We start from the raw sequence: 24,884 nt of genomic DNA on the forward strand, positions 1-24,884 counted from the left end.
GCTATTTATGAACCATAAATGGCTCTCATACAACCAACTCAAGGGTCGCCATCAAAAAGACCTATAAATACCAATTCTCCTCTCTAGGAAGTACAATCTATCATATTCTATACTATTAACTCACATATTTTGTGTACTTATCACCATCATTGTGCTTTTATTTACTTAAACATCAGATAGTCTTTATTGGGTGGACCTCCCCTTTTATCTGGAGACCAACTGAGATCACATTTGTTGCGAAATATCAGGATCCTCATTAGGACATCCTCCGAGCACTTTTTCGGTAAGAAGATATACTACATAGTATTTATAATGCTTTTTACAAATTTATAATTCATTAATTTTTCAAAATTGTACCAAAAATTGTTTCTTAAAAAGATTTTACTTTAAAATAAATAAAAAATGAATATTATGTTTTTTTCTTTTTGAAAAAGTATTTTGAGATCAAGACATTCTTAAAATATCTCACTTGTTATGTTTGAGAAATTATCTAAGGCACCATGGAGTAAACATATTTTTACATACAGTCAACTTTCGTGTGCTTTGGTTAGTTGTGTTTTCACTCTATAAAAAATCCTTTACTTACTCTCGTGTTCTCAAATTCATATATGAATCCAAATCTTCCACCACTGCTGTTTCTAGGTCATTGAGACCCACTATTCCTAACGAGCTTTTGGGCATTAATGGCCTTAAGTTTGCTTGAGAACTGGGTTTAGAGGAAGAGTTTAAAAAGATAGGCTCAACATAAATACTACTTCCTTTCTCCATAGTTTTAACCCATGTCCATGATGATGAAGTAAGGATTAACTTCCTACAGAACACTACTAAGATGTTTCATTGTGGGTCGACATCAAAACGCGAAGCTTACTGGGTTTGACTCGAAAGAATACAGAAATCTTATGTTTATCATTGGAGGAAGATTAGGATTTACAACTTGATTTAGTTGAACATGTTGGGTCAAATGTCTACCTTTAGGAAAAAAAAACTAAAAATTTATAATGCATTCTTTAATTTAAAAGTGTGTGGAATGTTTAGCATTAGGAAAAAAAACTATAATTTATAATGCATTCTTTTATTTAAAAGTATAGCAGCTGAAGGACATCTTTATAGAAGTGAGTGTCTTACAAATATATTCCTGATTCCCAGAGTGACTACAACCTCAATTTCGAGTGAATTTATCTCACTCTAAAAATATCATAATTTAATTACTAATAAAAACGTTTTAAAGTGATTTTTTTATATAAACTTAGATACACAACGGGATATATTTTGCTAATACATAACAGAAGCATATTTGGATTGTTTGAAAATTTTACTCAAGTTTCTGTTTGAATGTGAATCCACAACTCTTAACACAGCGCGAATCTATTTCTGGGTATTTCTTAATAAATCTAGAAAGATTGGAGTTGTAAATTTAACATATTATGAGGGGAAGGAAGATATTTGTGGTACTTTAGACAAAAAAAAAGTGTAAAAAGATTGGAAGGGAAACTTAAGATATTCGGAGGGGTGAGAATTAAATGTAAAATTGGAGTAAATGAAGAGATGTAAAAGAAATATTGAGACTAAATTAGCATTTGAAGGAAGTAGGATAAGTAATGGGAGCAAAAGCATGTAATTTTTAACTCAGACATAAGAATATGGAGATGAGTTGACGAGTTCCTTCAGAAATGCAACAACTTCATCTGGTGATCCAAGCGTATACCGAGCATTGGTTTGTGTTCGTCCAACAGCACAAGAAAAGTAATTCTCCTTCTTCAGGTCAAGGACATTCCAAGAGATCTTTTCAGGAGCTGGACGACGTGGCGCACGGCACACATGATTATTTGTTTTTCTCTCAGAACTTGGCATAACACGTTGACCCTTATTTTGGGATGATTTTGCTGCTCCATTTTTACTTGCTGGAATCTTCTTCAATGATGATATCCTCTCCGCAGGAAACTTAACTCCTTCTGTTACCTTACTTCGTGGAAGACCCACACCAATAGAAGGTAGCTCTGGCTCAAAAAACGAATATATATCTTCATCCTGCTGCAACCAATAACTTCAGTCAGATTCAGTAGCCTACAATGCTCATTACACCAAACATACGCGGTATGGAAACAAACAACAACTAAAAATTGTCACATACGAAGCACTCTCAACTGGACATGAAAACAAACACAATTTCTCCCTACAGACTAACAACATAGAAAAAGAAATTCACAGAACATATCAGAGATCAAATTAAAATTTAATTTACCTTTGTTAGAAAATGTCCTATACACAAAACGTAATCAATTGGTGTTGTCATGGATTTACTGTGGACTATCTCCCCTAGAATACGGTCAATGGCTGCTCCCTGATTAAATGAAAGATAAGTGTACATATATTAACTCGAAAAATTTTCAGGTGAAAAGAACTGAGAAAAATAAATTAAGACATTACCTTTGTAACATTAGCAGCTCGCACCTCAACAGACCGGCTCCCTTGAACAACTTCAACTGAAGCATTAGATATTGGTCCTGTCCAGAGATGCTGCAGCATGTCCCTAGCTTGCAGTTTTCCAAACTCACCATCTATATCACGGTGACGCGATCAGTAATTGGAAAGACAGCAGGCAAAATATAAAAGAGGTCTACCAAAACAGAATTCAAGCACCTGAATGTCTGTAACTCCATACAAGGGAAGCTTCCCTTTCTTCAAAATGTGATCGAGGTGTTCTATCTGTGAAGTAGTCAAAAACATGCTGCAAGCAAAGGATCACAATGTAAGTCAATATTGTGAAGGAGAAAGACAATAAAAAACAATTCAAACTTCAAATAAGCACCTTCACGCTGTCAACCCATTCCATATTTAGTTGCTCTGGCATTGTTGTCATCCATTCTCCCTTAGAAGGATTTAAGAACATTCCATTCTCTGCTGCTAGCCAGATGTCATACTCTTTGAAGTTCTGTTATAGCGATAAGTTAAAATTGGATCAAGTAGTTCATAAAGAAGAAAGTGATGTACCAAGAATTACTTGATCTAGGACTGGTCTACCACTTCCACTAAGCACAACAACTGTGGTCTTTGGGTCACTGCAAAGTTCTGCCAAGGGTTGTTTCAGTTCTGGATGCATTGTGAGTTCAGTTTCTTGATACTGATCACCTTTTCTCTCAACTGGTACGGTTAGAGTTCCATTGAAACCCTGCAGTGCGTATCACCAACGTGAAGGGAAAGTGTTAAAAATTACGACAAAGTGTTCATGATTTAATATTAGTGAAGCATTGAAAATTAACAAAAGATATTGGAGTATTAGAATAGAGAGTTTTATTCAGGGATTTTACACAGTAAAGGAAACACAACTTTGGAATTAGATTCATTACTCAAAGTATCTGGATAATCACACTGAACATACATTCAATATTTTGAAAATATATCTTCCACGGTTAACCAGGCCTTCATAAATACAGTTAAAATGGCATTCATCTCTTGATTTCTCTTGATTCCTTGACTGCTTTTACAGCTAAGAATGATGTATTTGCTAACAAATTCTTTTATCGAAATACTACAATGAAACGACTATCATCCCTAATTAGGAATTTTGTTCATCTTTTCACAAACAACCAAATTGTGTCAAGTCTATTATGAACTTTCCCCTTTCCAACAGATTACTCATTCCAGTTATACACTTCAGATATAGCTTCCATTACAGTCTTCCTTGTTTTCATCTAAGAACTAGGTCTGATTCATTTTCGCTAAATCTGAACCATCATCTATAAAACAACCTAGTGTTTTTATGTCTTTTTAAAGTAGCTAGCAGGGAACATTCAAACCAGTACTAAAATAGTTAGAAAAAACATAAAGGTTTATAAGGGTTCCTTAAAGATCAGTATTTCAAAGAAGTCAAAAGATTCATGATAAGACAGAATACCAAAATAAGCAACCGATTATTTGACTGCAAATAACGTTCAACTGCAGTCTCTGTTGGGAGCCGTGGTGGAGCTTGTTTTGTCCTTAGTTGTGCCTCGTCAATAGTATCATTTAGTTCACTGCAAAATTTAAAAGATAAGGATCACTGTGGTATTGGGAATCTAGTTCTAAACAACATGTTTTGGTCCATAATAATAAATAATCAGGTATCTGTACATCTTTCTTCTATTCCTAAAATTACAGCATCACTAGTAAATAACCATCATATTGAGCATAATTCTGTCTACATAGTTTTATAGGAACCAACTGAAGTCTTAAGATACAAAGAAAGTGATAAGTATAATTAATTAGGAAAATCAAGCAAATAACATCCACGTTTTATTTATTTCTTTAAAAAAATCAGTACATGATGTTTAAGAGACAAAAGAGCATACTGAAGTTTGAATCCATATATGTGAAATAAACATTGTGTAAAAAGATACACCACCCTCATTGTAAAACACAAAGTTCTGATTTATAAGGACCAGATATCGTGAAAACTCTATGTACATGTATACCTCACAAAAGTTTCTGCCCATTCCTGAGCAGTGTGGGTTGTTACATGTTTAAAGTTATGCTTATGTCTCTTCTCTCTTTCTTCCGATTTCATATTCAGAGCCTTGGCAATTGCAGCAGCAACTTCTGTGATGTTCCAAGGGTTGACCAGAATTGCCCCAGCACCAAGTGACTGTGCAGCACCGGCAAACTAAACAAAGAATACCAAATGTTAGATCAAGAGGATACTTTGTCTATTTAACTCAATTGAGAAACATCCAGTTGAACATAGATATCAAATTAAAAGAAATATATGCAAAATCTACGTTTAGCAAACCATAAGTGAGAGGCGTTGAGAGCCCTCTATAAATATAGACCTATAATCTTGGCAGGAATAAGAGATGAAAATCTGTACCTAATTTGTCCAAACTACTCTAAATGGAAAAGGTTTAAGATAAGAGCAGAGAATACTAATACAAATGCAATATTTAAAATACTGATATGCTTATGAGGAAGCTGAGTTGCTCAATTGCAAAGATCAATAACTTTTTTGATTCATTGCTCAATTTCTCACACGTACAATTATCTAAAGATATAGCACATACACTAACACTGGTACGACACGGACACAGACACTTTAACACGTATAATATTCAAAATGTAGGACACAGATCTATATATTATATAATTATGAATTATATAAATTGATAATAAAGATTTATGTGCACAAATATCATCCCTATAATCTTGGCAGGAATAAGAGATGAAACTTTGTACCTAATTTGTCCAAACTACTTTAAATGGAAAAGGTTTAAGAGCAGAGAATACTAATACAAATGTAATATTTAAAATACTGATATGCTTATGAGGAAGCTGAGTTGCTCAATTGCAAAGATCAATAACTTTTTGATTCATTGCTCAATTTCTCACAGGTACAAAATTCTAAAGACATAGCACATACACTAACACTGACACTGTTACGACACGGACACTTTGACACGTATAATATTCAAAATGTAGGACACAGATCTATATATTATATAATTATGAATTATATAAATTGACAATAAAGATTTATGTGCACAAATATGTGTGAGTTTTGTTTTATTGTAGAAAGATGTTTCGCATGGCTGGTTCAAAAAGATTTGTTCCTTATTTTTATAATCATAATAAAAGCTTATGGAAAAGGTTTGAGTTTTTAGAAAATTAATGTATGTCTTTTAAAATTGTGTAAAATTGTGTTGAAACCGTGTTATAATTGTCATAGATCTAAAAAGTATATTTTGAATTGGACATTTCACCGATACATGTCGTACGAGTCTCATACACGTGTGAATGCCTGATATGTGTGCCTGACATGGACACACTGTGTCCGAACCTTTCCAACTACTAATTTTTTAATCGATTTGTTCTTAATTATTCAACATTAACATAGCATGCATTGATAAATTAAAAGAAATCACAAATACACGATAAAGTTCTAGTACTTACTTCGCTGAGAATGAGAACCCCTTTCTTTTTATCTTGGCAGGCCACAAATTCGTAACTTACAAGATTCATTCCATCCCTTAGGGAGGTGACAAGTGCTACATCTGGGTAAGAGACAGGGAGTATGTACACAATATTAGCAGAAAATTTAATTAAAAAATTCTAATATCATAACGAAACAACCTTAATCCTTCAATGACAACTGAGAATTCTGTTAATATATAATAAATAGGCCAGTGCTCTAGACATATTTGGTGGCTTACTTTCATCTTTTCCCAATAAATATTGTCCCAAAGTGTAATATTTTAAGCCAAACTTCATTTCACACCGTTGTAAATGATGTCAGGTGTTCCAAACGGGAAAACTTTTACAATAACAAGAAATCTACATCTTCCTATCTTTCTTCCCATATTTATATCTAACTAACCCCCCTAACCAACTAAATAACTATCCCAACACATTCTTAAGCAGTTTCTAACACTTTATATATTTAAATAACATTTGAAATTAAGAGCTTTAGAGGAAAGGTGATGTCCAATACATTACAATAATTATCATGTCCAAATGAACACTGAAATAATTGCATTCCATTTTAGATAAATAAGTATGAATTTACAAATGTATGACTATCGTCACACATGCTAACAATTGATCAAAGGCAAATTGACGTAAGAAGTTACTCAATGGACTTTGGCAAAGAGGAAAAGAAATCTAAAAGCAGATAAAGTGTACCCGTAACAGCGTACAAAGCACATAGTTTTTGAAAATCAAGAGAGCAATCCTGCAAGCATAGCAAATTCATTAAGCTGTAGCATTGTAATGTGAATAATAATTAATATGGGATGTAGATTGATCATCAGAATAACCGTAAAAAGTGTCAAATTTTATTTACATCCGATGTCATGACTTATCTAATATTAAAGGCACATAGCTATCAATGTGGGTGTAAATTAATTGAGTTTCCAGGACTTACGAGTTTGACTTGTTAAATGATAAATCAAACTTGTTAGTTTAACAAAGTAAAATGTGAATTCAAATTTAAGTCAAGTTCAAGCTTAACATTAAATGTTTTTCCTCTCTATCTATATACTCAACTGCAAAAACTGTAATTTTAGAAAGTTATATACTGTGTTTCTTGGAAAATTAATTATATTTCTATTTAGAGAATTGTAATCTTATTCATTACTATTACTACTTTTCTAACTCTAAATATTCATTCAGTCTTTTGCTCTCTTATCTTATAGCCTGACATAAAAATGTCTGCTACATATGGAACTAATAAACTTAAAAAACAATTAAGGAGATGTTCATTGTCTGGCAAAGGTTAAAGGAATATAAATAGTCAAAAAGCAAAAACAAACCAAACAAGTGAAACTCAAAACTTCATATTCGAAACAAGTCATGCCTAAACTTTAAATTTGGCTCTTTTAAATACAAGAGACAAGCTTGAGCAAGTGCTCAATTTACAACCTTTACTGTGAATTAAACCTCAATCATTGGTCCATGTTAAAAAAAATTAATTTAATTGAAGTTAAATTTTATAAAATAGAGAGAAAATGACATGACATCTATGAAATCAATCCTGTTGTGTATAGCTGATTATCAACCCACTTGGACTAGTTCCCCATGTTATACACTTCAAAATTCAACACCACATACATTTGTTTTAAGTGCATCTACACCACATGAATTTTGGCATGAGGACTCTTCACTCACAGTTTAATTAATACAGTTGCACTACTCAACAAGAGGATTGACATATAGCTTAAGATCATCAGACCAACTTGAAATTCACTTTTGCTAATTTTCAGTTTTTCAATTTATGTGAATTCAATGAAGGTTTGTTTGCCATAGTTCATATGTTCAAATAGAAAATCTAACAAGATAAAATATTTACAGAAAAGATGAATCTTATATTGCATGTGCCAGCCAATGTATCAGCATATTTTTAATAATGAATCATCATATGATCATGGTATTAAAAACGCACCAGGTGATGTATAGGAACGGTAGCAAGTGTTCCAAATCTGCCATTGATGCGACCAACAATTTCATGGACCTGGCTTGTAAGCTTTTGATCTGTACATATGCAAGAAATAAATAAAAAAATTATGGTCAAATGATGGCTGTTGAAGATATAAAACTTTGTTGGCCTTCCACCTAAACTGCTTAACATTTTTGTAAAGTTGGCAACTGCACCCGTTAAGCATATTCCTAGAGCAAAACTATCCCAAACTAAGAGGAATAAAAAACCAGTTTAGAGCTCTACCTAATAGCTTAAGCTTTTAGGAGGCTTAATCTTTAGCATGATATATGGCCTTTATGACTAAGTGGTCAAGAGTTTGATCCTTGCCACCACCAAATAGCTTAAGCCTTTAAGAGAACAAGTATTTAACACATGCTATCGAAACAAGGGGAGAAAACGGTACAATTAAAGACCCCAAATGTTGGACGGGAATTGAAAACATAAATTTTCAACTACACATGTTTCCCCCTAACAAAAAATTTCTCCTTCAAAATTCTTGAAACAACAAAGTGATTCCTTAACTACTTCCTGCAGGTCTGTCACACCTCATATAAAACTCACATCTTAAAGCATAACTACCTAATAAATAATTAACATAAACATAACAGCCTAGCAGAACTTGGCCAATCACACAACTAAAATCACAAAATACATAGACTGCAGAGTAAATGAATTAAAATAATTATATTGTTGTGAGCACAAAATGTTATTTGTGCGGTAATTTTCATTGCAACAATTTCTCATTAATAAAAATATTTAAACATGAATTTGAAAATACAATACATAAGTCACTAAGCACATATACTATTGCACAATACAAGAAAACTCACAAATGATTTGTTTTTTTTTATTTTTCTTTTTTCCATTTGTGTAAAATGACTTGTTTCCTACAATAAATATCAGAACATACCTAGAAACAACAAAGGAACAGAAAACACTAGATTGAATATATATATATATATATATATATATATATTTCTTGCTACCCTAAAGATAAAAATGAAATAATTAAAGTAGCATACACTCAGGAACATCTGTTCTTGTTGGCACGGCAATTTGAAGCAGAACAACCTTATCACGCCAATCAGGATTCTCTTCCAAAAATTTTTCAAATGCTAGAATTTTTTGAGGGATTCCTTTAATCATATCAAGGCGATCAACACCTAACATTACCTGTCAAGCCATGAAATGGTTTAGTAATAATCAAATGATAAGGAGCCACATTAAAATAGCACTTGGCTCGAAACCGTTATGCTACAATTATTAATTATAAGGAAGATGGTTCTTCGTGGCCACTGGCCCGTAATAGCTAACCCCCTAGGTGTCTGTTTCTTTTTCTTTTTTATCTAATTTATTTCAAAGGAAAACAATTTACTCCGGTGCAAAGCATCGCAGAATTCCATATCTATAACTTCATAGTATTTAATTTTCCTTAAACTTTGAGTATTGTATAATATAATCTGTAATTTATTATAGAAAAACTTATAAATCAAAGTCATTCTCAGTTAATAGGACCAACATGTATAATGCAATATAATATAACTAAGAAACGCAGTTACTACAAAGTGAGAGATGCACCTTTCTCCCTTTAAATCGCTCTTGTAAATCTTCTATGTGAACCTTCACTTGAGGAAGGTCAAGTGCACGTATGAATCGTTCTGAGTCTATACCTATTGGAAACTGACATACAGGGATAAAAGAAGTAAATAAATAGCTCTAACTTTGAAGTTCAGCATATAATGGGTTAAAGCTAAAGAAGAGTAATTTCAATCAAAATGTTTTATGAAAGTTTGTTGTATAAATTTTATTACACAATTTTGAATGTACATATGAAGCACAGGCATTGAAGAATTTTGTGAAAACATACTGCTGCAACTCGAGTCAGCTTCCCTTGATTCTCAACCCCTTCAGGCGTTCCCTCAAGTCCAAGAATGCGAGTACATGCACTAACAAAATGTCGTGCATAGTCGTAGGTGTGAAATCTAATCAACAAAAATTAAACTTATCCACGTCAGAAGCAATTGCAACATAATAAAATGAAAAGTAATACACTAGAAAACGATATATAAAAAGAATCACAGTTTAGTGCATGAAGAAAGAGTGTCAAACTAAACTGGTAATACTAGAACCTGTGGAGCTATGGAAGCAGTATACTGTAATTTCAACACAATAATTTGAGCATTATCACCTATATATACATTTCAACACAATAAGCTTTAACTGTTTTAAAACGTTAGCTTACATGAAATTCTATTTTACTGAAAGTATTTTATAAATTATTCGTAGAAATTTTATGAAGCATAGTTATGGGTTTGGATTATTTCGTGTTCTCAAAATATAACGCGATCCTAGCCTTAGCATGTTCAGAGAAACTTTATTTTCTATCAATTGCAGTTTGATCCCCAAAATAAATGGTCAAGTCAGATAGTTGACTGCTACCTCATGCATAACTAGATATTTATCTTGTCCTAACAGTGAATTTAACACAGGTAAACATTTCATACTTAGTGACAAATAGGCACATATCCATATATCCATATCAAATACATTCTTAACTATTATGAAGAGAAAACTGCAATTTACCCAACCAAATCAGCTGCAAGAACAGCATGCAGAAGCTCTGAGCGAGAAGGCAATGTCCTGTGAATCTCAGAAGATGGAAATGGAGTATGAAGAAACCAACCAACTTTCATTTTGGAGTTGTAATTTTTTAAGCATTGTGGAAGAAACATAAGATGGTAATCATGGCACCAAACAACATCACCCTCTTCATAGTGCTTGTTTACAACATCGGCAAACATTTGATTTGCCTTCTGGTATGCTTCAAATTGAGATTGGAAACTACGTGTGGTAGCAAGGCGGTCTTCTTGTGGAAGTCCAAGGTAATGAAAAAGGGGCCACAGAATGTTGTTGCAATAGCCATTATAGTATTGATGAACAATCTCTTCATCAAGAAATACTGGGATGCACCTCTGGAACACAGGTAACAAGTAAGAGAAATATTATATTTAAAATATTAAAATTTACTTGTGAAACAGCACAAATGCAAAAAGTTGTTTCAAACATGGTAATGGAGAAACTATAGTACCTTTTCAGCCAAAGCTTTTGTGAGTGCCTTTTGTCCAATCTCATCAGGCACATTGACTCCAGCCCAACCTATCCACCTTGCTTCCAAAGCCTTCACACCTTTGTAAAAAAATCGTTGTATAAATTAGTGAACCATGTTCATCGCAAAATGTAACAATTGCTTACTTTGGAACCCACTTTCTAAATCCAATTACAGTTTAAATCATATATTGAAACTTCATACCAGATACATTATACCTTGAAATATGATAAACTAAAAAGGCAAAGAAAGGGAAGAAATGCTCTGATACCTAAAAGAGCGCTCACAAGGCCACCAGCACTTATCTCCAAAGACCAGGAATCCTCGCCTTTCCTAATTGCCGAGACTGGCAGCCTATTGGCCACCACCAAAAGCCGTTGTTTGAAAGGTCTTCCATCTTCTACCTCGCCCCGTAGTGCCGCCGCCACTCCTTCCAGTAATCGTTCATTGGAAGCAGCAGAGTTATTATCTTCCCTTAAGCGCGGGTCATGCTCAAAATATTCAGTAATCACATTATTATTAATATTATTATTATTATTATTATTACTATCAGGACCCTCATTCGAAAGAGATGCCTTGCTGATTTTCAAAAGGTCTCTTCGTCTCATAAGACGTTGAATGCGATCCGGAATATTATTAGAATTACCATTGTACTTGTTCCCTTCCTTATGCTCACTCTGGAATCCAACCATTGATGTTGAATATCAATATATTAAGTAGTAAAACTTCCTCCCCTGCATTTCTTTCAAAAAAAAAAAATTACAAAACATCCCCAATTCAGCCTCTAACAAAAACATATTATAACAGCAGTGAAATAAATTAAAAATCCAAACAGAACAGTTGTTGCAGTGCCAAAATGAAAATTTTCTAACTCTGAAAACTTGAACAAAACACTATTCACGAAATTACAGAAAGCAGGAACAAGGGGTGAACAGATTTGACATTAGATAAGTTATTTATGCAAATGGAATACCCGCATTTCTGGGCTTGATAAATTCATGGAAACAGAGGAGGCAGTGGAAATAGCAGGTAGTTTTTTTTATAAAAATATTGGAAATACTGAAGAAGTAAGAGGTGTTAATGAAGTAATAGAATAGTGAAAATTACAGAGAGAAATTGAAAAGGCCAGCTCAGGAGACGCCTCGGAAATCAGCGGAGGGTGAAAGCAAACAATTTTGCTGCAGCTGGGTTAGGGGTAAAGGGTTTAAGTAAGATAATGCGGGGTACGTAGAAAGTGCGCAATCTGCAGAATCAAATTGTAAAGAATTAACAGTGAGAGAAGAAAACAAAAGAAGAAGGAAAAATAAAGACAGAAAGCAATAGAATCCTCGTGTTAGCTTTACAAGGCATATATAGCCTCACTGCCATGCAGGTGACACCCAAGATTGTGTTGAAAACAGAGAGAAAATATTTTACTCAGAAAAGTAAACAAATTACACACCAAAACAGAATCAAAATATTTCACACAAAAAAAATTGGATAAGTTAACCAGGGTGAAAATCCTTCTACAACCAACCCGTGCTCCAACTCTATCACAGTTCCTCAGCCTTGACCATTGACAAATTTTTAGTTTCTAACAAATATCAGATAATATTAAAGAAAATGGAAAGGAAAAGGTTGTAGAAACTAAACTGATTGAACGTAGTTACTGTTTATTTTGATTTACTTTAATAATTTTTATCTTATTGGATTTGTTATTGGATTTGTTTTTCCAAAATAAAATTTTTATTTTCTAATTTTATTTTAGAATTCCATTTTCAAAACATAATAATATTTTATTAATTTTCTTTTCTAAAATATATTTTTTGAATTTTAAATTTTAAAATTCATAATGAAAATTAATTTTAAAAATTTTTAAAGTTGATCAAGTGTGCAGGTCGAAAGTGGTAAGGTTGTCACAATTGGTATGGGACATGAAGAATTTGCTAATACTAAGAGTAAAGGAAAGGGAGTCTTTATACAAGCAGACCATGCAAGGAAAACAATACACTGTGCAAAACAATTAATGTACTCTTATAATAATATATCTGAAATAAATTACAGATTACATTATTCAAAAAAATATTCTAAAATATTACATAATTTAAAATATAGTTTAAATAATAATCTAAAATATATTATTTCTAAATAATTCTTGACGGTATAATTTAGAAATGTTTCAGATTTTATACTATAGAATATAGTTTTAAATGGATTATTAAATGTTATAAAAGAGACATGTCGATTATTTAATATATTTTTGAGAGTGGGAGAATAAATTATGAAAGTACAGAAAGAAAAACTCTACTTTACCAAGTGGGATGGGGCAAGGTGCTAACGGGCTTTATAACAACCCTGATAAGACTTTTGTTTTATGCACTCAATCAATTCTAGTCTACACCCTATTAATTTTTTAAATTTTAGAATAGTCGTTCATTCCAAAATTAGAAATCTGAAATTAAAAAATAACAAGATATGGAATAGATTTTTTTACCTTCTCAAAATGAAATTTCAGAATAGAATTGAAAAATAAAAAATCTCATCAAGAAAAACAAATCCAGAATATAAATAATACATCTTTGGTGAGGAATTCTGAAAAACAAAATCCAAAAATATATTTCAGAAAAGGGATTAAAAAACAAAAATCCAGAAACGTATTTCATAAATGTTATTCCATAAAGCTATTATGGAAAATGTAATATAGAAAGGTGTTTGAGTAGAAATCCAAATTTGAAATTGTATTTTGGAATAGCAAATCCATAATACATTTTAACCTGCACCCCACTCCTATTTAAAAATTAAGGAGAACATTTTTATCCTTTCGTTCTAGTGATAGAATGGAGATTTAAATTTATTGGGTGTAAAAAGAAAAAAAAACCCTAATTGCTCATAAGAATCGAACCCTATATGAAGCAATCTCTAAATTTGTAGCCCTTTTGCAATTGGAATATGGTATCACTAGAAACTATCTCTCCTGAACCAACAAAGATTTTGTACAACACAAACATAATTTGACAAACTCTCAAGCGTATTGTGAAAATGGAGAAAAAAAATCATCTTCAGAGAAGAACAATGTAAAACATCATAGAATGGAGTATCAAGAATAACACACAAAACAATTTAATGTGATTCGACTTAAAACTCAATCTACATCTATGAACGAAAATTCATTATGAATAATAGTTGAAATTATAACACTAAGTTTCTCTCAAGTTTCACAGTAAGTTGTCAACTCTCACGATAAAGAATAACAGTCAAGTTCAAGTTCTTTTATACAAGACAAGATTGTCTTACAACTTTAAACTAAGGACGTTTCATAAGAATTAACCACGTATATAGTGATTCAGTTACAATAAACATGAGGCGCTAGCAGTTATTGGGAAGTTAGAGATAGACAATCCAAGATCTCTAGGTTTCTCATAGTCAAATGTTAACTCATCAGATGATTTTGATACGCATCAGACGATAACGAACCATCGGACGGTATAAGACCATTAGACGATGACAAACTAATAGACGATTCCAAATCACTAGATAATCTAACACCTTTGAACGATATAGAAAACTTGAGCTTAAATTTTATTTAAACCCAATCTTCACAAATCTTGATGGAGATCTCCACAAGATAATATCTCTACCCGTGGTAGAGACTATGATTTTTTTATTTGCACTCCAATAACACTATCTTGATAAATAAGAACATTAAAAATTGTAATATAATGTTTTTGGAGAATAATAATTTGGTGTGAATAACAAAAATTAAGAGTTAGAACAAATGAAGATAACAATTAAATTATTCACAATTTAGTTAATATGGAAAAAGTATTTAGAAACTACTAAATCTTTATCATTTAATGTAAGAATAAGAGGAAGGGAATTGAAGTTAAGAAAAAAAGATTTGAGGTTAAGAAAAGAAGTGAAAGATTAGATACTAAACCCCTCTTTGCATTTAGCTATAGAAAGAGAAGGGGACAAAAATTATTTGTTTCAATTTATATGCTCGGAAAGTACAAAAGTGATGACAAATTTGTCCACATTAAAACGTGAAACTATATGTTAAAGTCATCATAATTAATTTCCATTTTCAGTATAATAAATTATATTTAAATATTATTAAAATATTTACCATCAATTATATATAATTGATTGTATTGTAAATATTTTTTAATATTTATTTTTTTTAATTATAATAATAGTAATAATAAATATAAATAATTAAAAATATTAAAATAAAAGTATGTAAATAAGAGTATTTACAATCTTCATTTATAAAAATGATTAGATGTGGTAACTAACATTCCAACTCCTAATTAGATTTTTTTAAAGGATCCCAAATAAATAATTAAAACATTATATTTATCTACCAATTATGCTATACAATGTTTTCTATATATTGAAACAATATAATCTTAACAATTTATTTTACCATTGTCTTTTTTTCATCATCATTTCACTTTATCTAATAATAATAACGTTATTACATAATTATGTGTTTATGTGGGCAGTGGATGGCTGCAGAATTTTGAAACAAGAGAAATTCAATATGTAAACTCAATAATTTAAAAGTTAAAACTTGAAATAAGAAAAACATTAAAAATATTTGGGAGGTAGGGGAAGGGAACATGTCTAACGGTAAGATTGGAAGATGTAACAAGCATAAGGTGAACTATACCAACCAATAAATTAGCAACATGCACATTTAAATAACTGCAATACCTTTTTATTTTATTATAACTTTTAATCTTCTTATATTCTTTTAATAATTTTGCAAATGTCACACTTCATGACAAAGACATGACTAGGTTTATGCATATAAACAGATAAAATACTATTATTGTATTCGAGTCAGTTTATACAATGTGTTAGCACAAAATATATATTGCATTAAGCTGATAAATTATCAACACATAGCAATGAATGTGTTGAGATATAAAAAACATAATACAAATTTATTTGTATCTCCAAATATTATAATTGGGAGAAAAAAAATCAAATTAGCATATGTTTTTAAACATAATTATTTAAAAAATTGATTAAAAAAATTAACTAGAAACGTATGAATGAACAGAATGTATATAATTATAATACATGTCCATGACTAAAACTTTATTTGACATAGTTCAATTGTGACCTAAGAAATAAAAAAATACAATTAACTATTAATTGTAAAAGTATGAATTCTATTCATGAAAGAAAAAAATTTAATAGTAAGTATATGAAATCAGATAAAAATCTATTATTACAAACGACATGGACACACTATTTTTTTTTATAATGATAATTTTTTTTATAATGATAAAAAATTTAATTATTACAACAATTGTTAAAATAAAAAATATATATAATACGAAAAGACTTTTAATTTTTCATTAAAATAAAAAGTGAGATTATAATAAAATATATAAAAATAGTTATAAAATACTTTGATTTTTATTAATTACAATAAAAATAGTTATAAATCTAAACCATTCAATCAATTTAGTCAATTCACAATTATAATGGTAAGATATAATTTTTGTATTTCAATTAGTTTCATCTTTTCTTTTAAAAATATTAACTTTTTATATTCTTAATTTTTGGTTAATAATTTATGCTTTACTTTGTTTGAATTGATGAATAAATTTGAGGAAGCGGAAACACATGGATTTGAGGAAGGAGAGACTTAAAAATGAGGTTGGATAGATTAAGAAAGTGAAAAGTGAATGCAATTGATTTTTTTTTTTAAATTGATGATATTATAAAATTATAATTTTAACTTTATAATTAAAATTAATTTAAAATAAAATTTTATTAGTTATTTTTATATCATATTAAAATATTATTTTATTTTTTCTAGTTGATTTAAATACGAGATATTATAATATATAAAATTTTTGAAAATAAAATTTGAATAGAAATTATTGTAAAAAATTTAACCAAAATTGTAAATTTTATAAATCTTAATAGAATAAACAAAAATTGATGTAAAATTTCAACACATGAAAACGATGAAAAGAATTATTAAATTATAATAATTAAAAAATTAAAAAAAAGGTGACACAATCTAATATTACCAATAACTATAAAAATATATAAAAACATAAAATTAAAATAAAATTATTATTATTTAATAAATTTATTATAATTATTATTTATGATTTTATTATTATTTTTATATATTAGTATTATAGAAATTTATTTATTTTTATTATTATTTTTATAATTTTTATAATTTTAATATTTATATTATTATTTTATTTTATTATTATATAAATATATTATTATTATTTATTTTAATATTACTATAATCAGTTAATTAATAATATAATCCATTATCTTATAAAAGTTATAACGCAATGGGTTATGCTATACATAATTGATATAATCGAATGGTCACAAAATAACATTCTATAGAACTGTTTCCAACACACACAGGACTGTTTTGAAATTACTGTTTTTAACCCACATTATAGTAAAAAGTAAAAGAACCTACTTCCTACCTACACCTCTTCCCTTACCTCTCATCCATCACACCCCTCCCACCCAGCCTTTTCAATCTCTCAATTAATCACAACACTTTCACCCTATTAAAAACAAATAATTATTTTTTACACATATAATAAAAAATCCACCTCGATTATAAACTAATTTTTTTGATTAAATTATATTTTAATCCGAAGGTGTAATATGCTAGATATCCCAATTTATATAATAAAGTAAAATGAATAATTAAAATAACATTTACTTTATAAGTGAAGTAGAATTGAATTAAGAGACACTCAATGAGTTTTGTCCCGATAATTATTAGTCTATTACTAAGTAACTATCATATCAGTTAGAAATAATTAACTCTGCAAAATTTTCGTCCCAAGTACATATAGCAATTTAGTTAAATTAATGTGTATAAAAATTGACAATTTTCGTTTAATAAATTAAATTTGTAAGATGGAATTATCATTTAAGTAACAACTAAATCAGAATAATTGAGGATTAATTGTTATATAAAAAAGATAAAAGTGTCAAAATCCAACTCATAATAATCTTGAACAATATCAATTTTATTCAAATTAAATGGATGAAATAGTTACAGATTTAATTTAATTTCAATATAAATAATTTAGATTTCGAAATTTAAATCAATAGATTCATCTTGATTAATCTGAATTATTTAATTTAATTTTAATTGAGTATGGGTTGAATTTAAAACTGCATGCCCGTCTAACATTGCATGCAGCTTTGTAGAAAATATACTAGAAGCGTGTACAGTGAAGAAGAAATAAAATTATAAATTTATAAAGATAAGGAATGTGAAAACCTCGATTTGCATGTGGGGAAAACGACAAAAGTAGTAATTATTAACAGAAGATTTGCAGCGTTTTAAAATTTTCTCTGGCAAGTGAAGGCAATGGGAGTTAGCATTATTAAATTGCTGTAGGCAGATAGGACCCGTAAAATCTATACACGATGATAAGGGGATTCCGATAAACCATAGATTTGTCAAACATGCAGTTAGGTAGGTGGTACCACAAATTCTATGTCTCCCTACAGTATGGCCTCAGATATCATACCTAGTGGAATCGTAATCTTAAACAATCCAATAAGCTGCTAATGTTAGTTACTGGTAATTCCTGGGACATTATGGAACATTATGTTTCTTTAATACAAAATTTTCATTTTTTTATTTATTTTTCACCCATGTTTCACATGTTATTTTTATTTTTGATCTATTATATTTTTCTTGTGTACAAATAAAACATAAATTTCATGAGTACGTTCAGATGGATATTGAATCTTAGATGATGAACCAAATTTACTTTCTTTTCTACAGAGAAAATCCTGTCAAATAGAAAAACAAACTTCATATTCTCAAGTGTTAATATCTTACCGTTATTTCTTTAAAAATTTCTGCTTCATAAAAATCTTTTATATATATATATATATAAATTTAAATAAAAAGTTTAAAGTTTAATCTGTTTAGTTCTATAATTTAAAGAAAAAACATGGTTTATTCTTCTTTCCAAATCCATGTTAAGAGCATTTAGACTAAATTTTTTTTTTATATAATTTTAATTGTAAATCATGGTTTATTCTTAAAAAACATGAAATTTATATGATTTGGACAGAAGAATAAACCAAAAAAATAATTTTAAATTTGGAACACAAAAAAACTTACTTGAAATTTGAATATTAATAAAATTTCTTAAAGAATTAAGATTTCGTCTCGTGATAATTTTCTAGAGAGGATTTATTCTCCTAAAAGGATTTGTTTGAAATGAGAAATGAAAATAAGGAAAGCAAAAAGGAAAAAGAAGTGAGTGAGAAATGAAAAAAAAAATAGTACAGAGTTAAAACTTTTAACTTATCTCCCTTTAAGTAGTATCTTTTACTTTCCATTTAACAATTCAATTTTTTACTCTCTTTTTTCTATTTCACTCTCTTATTTCCACTTTTCAATCTACACAAAGACTTATTTACCTATCTTATTATTCTTATTATTATTCTTCTTCTTATTACTATTATTATAGATGTGACTTTTTCTTTTTTTTCCTATTTACTCACTTTTCCCTCCAAATCAAAAGTATGGCGAAGGTTTATTAGATTTCTCCAGTGTTGGAATTGGAATGTGTAAAACACAGAATCTTGAATAGATTTCTAACCTGTTTATGTACATGAATAAAATATCAATATCCTTGAATGAATTCCCTCTTGCAACTGTAGCATGTCTCACTTTCAAACAAAATAACAAAAACATATCTACTAAGATGTCTATACGTATCCCAATTATAGAAGGGATGTGTCAAGACCCAAACTATAGGGGATATCTTTCTTAAACAATGAAACGAACAAGTCGTCTAAGCATTTCCATTTTTGGTAAGAATCGTATAAAGCACTCTAACAAGCTTAACACAAGTACACTTTTGTCGTTGAAAGGACATTTCAGGATGGAAAAACCGTTCTAATCCCATAAATACTTTGGATAATAACCCAGCGATGCTACTTCACTGTTGATTTCAAGAGAATTTCAGGAACTAAGATAAAATGAGAAAGAATGAGCTGACGAAAAAGGAATGCGACGGCATCCTAAGGAAAAGTTGGCTTGACTTCCTTAATAAAATACTGAGAATAATTAGTCATAGCATCAGAGGTAAAATGACAGATTTTAGCACAATCGTGGAACAGAAAGTTGCACGTATGTGATGACCAAGAAAGAGAAAGAGAAAGTTCTTCCTTTTTTATTTTTTGAAAAGAAAAATATTCCATGGTAGTAGACAGCTCAAGAAAAAGAGAGAAGAGAAATGTAGATTCGACAGAAAGTATAAGGAAAAAACGAAGTAGCGAGAAATGAAGAATGTTTTAGGTAAATACTTCCTTTATCGATAATCTATTGAGTTAGATGGATTGAGATGAAAAAAGAGAAACCGTGACATGACAACAGAAAAAAGAAAGGAAGAAAGATTAGAGAACTTAATGTAGGATAGAAAGAAAAGTGAAATAAAAAACCAACACGTTGTAAATGTGTGATGAGAGAGCATGTAACGAAGATTGCTGGGAGAGAAAACAATATTATTTGTGAAAGGATTTAGATGAACACTCAGAACCACAGGCCATGCAGCAGAGATATAAATAAACAGAGCGTAGCATGTATACTGTGATAGACGCAAGGTCAAAGATGCAAGGTGCTAGACGCTAAGTAACAGAGCAAGTGGACGTTTTCATTTGTGGAGTAAACTAGGAAAATAATTCAAACCCCCCCTTATTTTGAGATGATGGGGGATGGAGAGAGAGGGAGAGAGTAAGAAATATAATAAATGAATAATAGAAAAAAAAACAGAATAGATAAAAAACACAAAAACATGAAAAAGAGATAAAAAAAAATAACATTGAGTACAAGATAACAATAACCACTCAATTAACAATTTAACTCACATTAAATACATCATGATGATTTTTATATCTTTTATTTCCCTTCTATTTTATTATGATATAGACAAACATCCGAATATTATTTTCTTAAACATGCGATCCTCAAATAGTTCACTATGCTAACAATAATAACAGAGAAATTCACATTTTTAAAATACCATTATTATTGTATTATTATTATTAGTGAAAACCATTATTATTAATATTATTAGCACCGTATGTTCTTCCTTTTAAATTTATTTGTTTTTATATTTTTTGTTATTTTATATTAATACACTTTCGATACATAGTTATTTATATAGTTTATTTATTTTTTGTATGACTTTATTTAAATTTAAGATATTGTTTAAGTGATTTAAATTTAATATCAAAAGAATTTGAAACTATCAATTAGAGAGAGAAAATTAAGTTAAAAAGAAAGAGAAGTTGAAAGTTATAAAAAAATAGAACCCGAGAAAATCGATTTTAGCAATTATTTAATGAGTATACCATAAATTAATCTCCTTTGTAGATTCTTCTTCTTCTTCTTCTTCTTCTTCTTCTTCTTCTTCTTCTTCTTCTTCTTCTTATTATTATTATTATTATTATTATTATTATTACATCTCATGTTACCCATGTGCCAATTTGAATAATGAAAGTTGGAATATTTTTCCTATTTGCTAAAAGAAAAATATAAAGTTGTCCTTTTTAATCTTTTGTGACAAAACAATAATACTTAATATAAAACTAAGTGCAACCTATATATAGATGAGAAAAAAAGTTATTTTAAAATACTAAAAGTAAATAAAAAAAATTAACATTTTTAAACATAAAGTTCAATTGTTGCTAATATCGTAAGATCATACCTGGTATGAAATATGTCAAACATATTTGGAGAATAGTTTTAAATGTATTTAAAATCATGTCATATAACTAAGTCTCATGATTAATTATCTGTGGGATGCAGTGATTGTAAGAGCTACCTAGGAACCAAGTTCGATTCCAGCAGCGAACAATCTTTAACCCTATTGGAGACATTCTAGACCGAACCGATTATGAAAAAGACTATGTACTCCCTTATTTTCAAAACAATTGTCATTTAATGTTGTTATACACTTATTAATAAAAAAAATCAACAAAGCTGATATCTTTTTAAATGTAAATAGGTTTTGTATTAATTGTACTTAATTATATGTAAAAATATTGTTGGAAAAAAAGTTTACAAAAATTAAAAGGACAATTACTTTTAAAAAAAACAAAAAAACAGTGTTGCGAGTGATTAAATATAATATAACCTACATGATAAAGTTAAAATATAATTAATATGACACCAGGTATTTCATCTTTTGTTTCTCTTCCTTGCTATATTAGTTGTACAAAAGAATAACATATCTTCATTTATTGCCCCTCTAATTATTCTATTTCACAAATTTTATACTTTATTTTTAATAAATTTGATGTTTTTACTATTTTAATTATGTAATTTCTTAAGATATCATTTTTATTAAATACTCAATAATAACAGGAGCGAGAAAAATAATGAGATTAAGTTGGACAAAAAATAAATTGGATGATAAAATTGAAAAATAGAGGAGAATAAAGATAATACAGTTAATTTAATTGTATAAAAGTTTGTATGTATACTGCTAATCGTTGCACCCATCCCATGTCCTTCTCATGGGCTCAGGGTATACCTTACACCGCAGCTCCTGAACCAAGAGATACTTATTAATTATCAGTTTATACTTTTTTTTTTCTGAGCCAGTGGCAGTCAACTTGCTTGTGTCTCTGCTATCAGTACTGGTCTAAAAGATCCATTGGATAATTGACTCTCAAGATTTTTATTCTCTCCACCAGTATGGTTCACCATAATGCCCTATCAAAGTGTATGAAATGAAACGTAACAGCCTTTTTGGTACGGCGGGTAAGGAAAAGAAAAAAAATGTACGAAACTGAGTCCGGTGAAAGGAAAAAAAAAAACAGGGAAAGTTAATCTCTACGTACAATCTGAAGGGGAGGAACTAAAATCTATAGACCTTGCAGAATTAATCCACTTCTCAGTACCAAACACATAGGTCATGGCAATTGAATAAAGATGGCAATTTATACTAGCATCTTCCCCTTGAGCGATAGCTTGCAGCTCCTAAGATGCGAAGGCGCAGGCATAACATAACCTTCCTTATTTGATGTTTTGTGCAAGACTAGTCTCATACTGCAGTAATCACCCAAGTTGAATTCTCATTCTAGTTATGTGAAGCTGAAGTGACATACTAATTACTAAGTAGAGTTATACCCAGGTATGAAAGCTGAAAATTTTATACTTCCAAACAAGATTATTTTCTTTTGTCATTTTTTATCTTGTAATTCAAGAAACATCTATTGAAAGTCTCTAAAACATGTTCCTAACTTTCACCTAAACACGTACAAGCTACTAATAATGAGTATTTTCTATATATATATATATATATATATAAAAGGCAACCCCATTACCACGAACAATAGAGGGGCAGATTATGCATAGTCACATATAATTTGACCAGCAAGCAGGGTGTTGAACCTTGAGAGAAAAGTATTTGTAACTAATCTATCTTATATAGAAAATGGAAGAAACCTGAACTTTTTCAGGGTCCATCATTCCTGGCATCCACAAACGCTACCACATGGGTGCCTGAGTGAGTCACATGTGCTGCTTGATCTACAGAGAAACAAGAGTCATCTTTAACTTAAAGGCCTATCCTCAGAAACCATGGCCCCGATTCATTTCTACCGCTTCTTTTCCACATTATGATATCATAATATCATGTTTCCTTTCTCTTTTAAAGTTCCCATTCCATCCTCTACCCACACACACAAAGGAAAGCCAAAACACTCTAGAAAGAAGCTTCACGTAGTAAACTACAAGGTCGCAAAGGGAATTTCAAGAAACAAGTGGGCGATTTTTCTCGGAGACGCTCTGAGTCCAAAGAAACAAACTAACAAACACCCTACGGGACCACAAACCCGCTAACGTGATGCCACCTCTGGTACTCTCGTTCCAATATCTACCAAAATATCTACCGGGAGAAGCTCCTATAAACAATTCCACGCGTTTGGACCATAACTAGTTCTGGATTTTTCATCCTTCACTTCATAAAGGCTTAAATAACGCGTCAACGATACCACTAACAGAAGAGTTTACGTTTCCATTCGAATATATCATGCTATCTATGAAGTATCTATGAAGTGATTCTAATGTACGGGATAGCGGACTAATTAAATTCACAAAAAAATGCAAAATAATAACCTAAACATCAAACTTACTATAGTATCGCCTAAAATTTGGCACTTGGCACTCATGAAAATTGCATTTCATTCAACTAATAAAATCAAACTCCATGCAAAAAAAACAGAGACAGCACACAAAACGAGTTCGTTCTCATTTCGTTTTCTCGTTTTGATTTTCAAATTTCGTCAAAATTTCTCGTTAGCAAACAGAAACAAACTTCTCGTTCTGAATTCTGAATTCGTTCAAGTCACCGAGAGTATACCATTGATCGTCATGACTAAATTAGAATGCGAAAATTAAGAAACGCAACAATCTCAGATGCCTTGTGGGATCTAACTCTCCGATTCAAACAACTGACAATCATATCACAGAGACAGATGCATGTAGTAGAGAGAGATAAATCTGACCTGAATGACGCGAAGTTCTAGAAAGTATGAATGCTTCTTCTTTTTCTTCTTCTTCTTCGTTGAAGAGGTAAACCAATTTGCGGAGAGAGAAAAAGAAGAGAGAATTGAGGTTTCTTCCTAAAAGGGAAGAGGTAAATGGAAGGGTTTATATAGAAAAAAGGAGAAGGAGAGAGACAGAGTGCGCATTTTGCAGACATGGAATGTCGTTCGTCACAAAAGCATTGCTTTTGGCGAGGCAGAGGAGTGTGGGGGGCGGAGTAGAGTAGAGTAACCCTGCTTTGCTCCTACCAATCAATTGGAGGG

General features: G+C 30.3%; 1 protein-coding gene across 10 annotated transcripts; it reads right to left on the minus strand.

The window, feature by feature from the left end:
- Positions 1–1,548: 1,548 nt before the first annotated feature.
- On the minus strand, positions 1,549–24,884 carry TPS1 (trehalose-6-phosphate synthase). Of its 10 annotated transcripts, none has more exons than XM_068643605.2 (20): positions 24,582–24,723; positions 12,156–12,291; positions 11,695–11,782; positions 11,320–11,478; positions 11,031–11,128; positions 10,526–10,914; positions 9,810–9,924; positions 9,521–9,622; positions 8,965–9,115; positions 7,907–7,995; positions 6,649–6,697; positions 5,920–6,020; positions 4,452–4,639; positions 3,896–4,013; positions 3,002–3,169; positions 2,810–2,932; positions 2,641–2,728; positions 2,428–2,558; positions 2,243–2,341; positions 1,549–2,028 (listed from the first exon to the last, which is right to left on the minus strand). In XM_068643605.2, the coding sequence occupies exons 3-20, from the start codon at positions 11,738–11,740 to the stop codon at positions 1,627–1,629; spliced, it is 2,616 nt and encodes an 871-aa protein (XP_068499706.1). In that variant the 5' UTR covers positions 11,741–11,782; positions 12,156–12,291; positions 24,582–24,723; the 3' UTR covers positions 1,549–1,626. The 10 variants fall into 10 exon arrangements, with proteins under 10 accessions (XP_068499706.1, XP_068499702.1, XP_068499700.1 ...); XM_068643601.2 differs by having other exon boundaries at positions 1,549–2,031; XM_068643599.2 differs by having other exon boundaries at positions 11,320–11,782; positions 24,582–24,884.

This window comes from Phaseolus vulgaris, chromosome 5 (assembly GCF_051622355.1).
Source record: "Phaseolus vulgaris cultivar YP4 chromosome 5, ASM5162235v1, whole genome shotgun sequence".
In the NCBI taxonomy this organism is placed as follows: domain Eukaryota; kingdom Viridiplantae; phylum Streptophyta; class Magnoliopsida; order Fabales; family Fabaceae; genus Phaseolus; species Phaseolus vulgaris.

Coding starts and splice junctions, on each gene's coding strand:
- TPS1 (XM_068643596.2), bottom strand. CDS start 11,740: ATGGTTGGATTCCAGAGTGAGCATAAGGAAGGGAACAAGTACAATGGT. Junction 10,915..11,030: donor CAAAAGCTTTGGCTGAAAAG/GTACTATAGTTT, acceptor CCTGTGTTCCAG/AGGTGCATCCCAGTATTTCT. Junction 6,698..7,906: donor CCGTTCCTATACATCACCTG/GTGCGTTTTTAA, acceptor CTATGCTTGCAG/GATTGCTCTCTTGATTTTCA.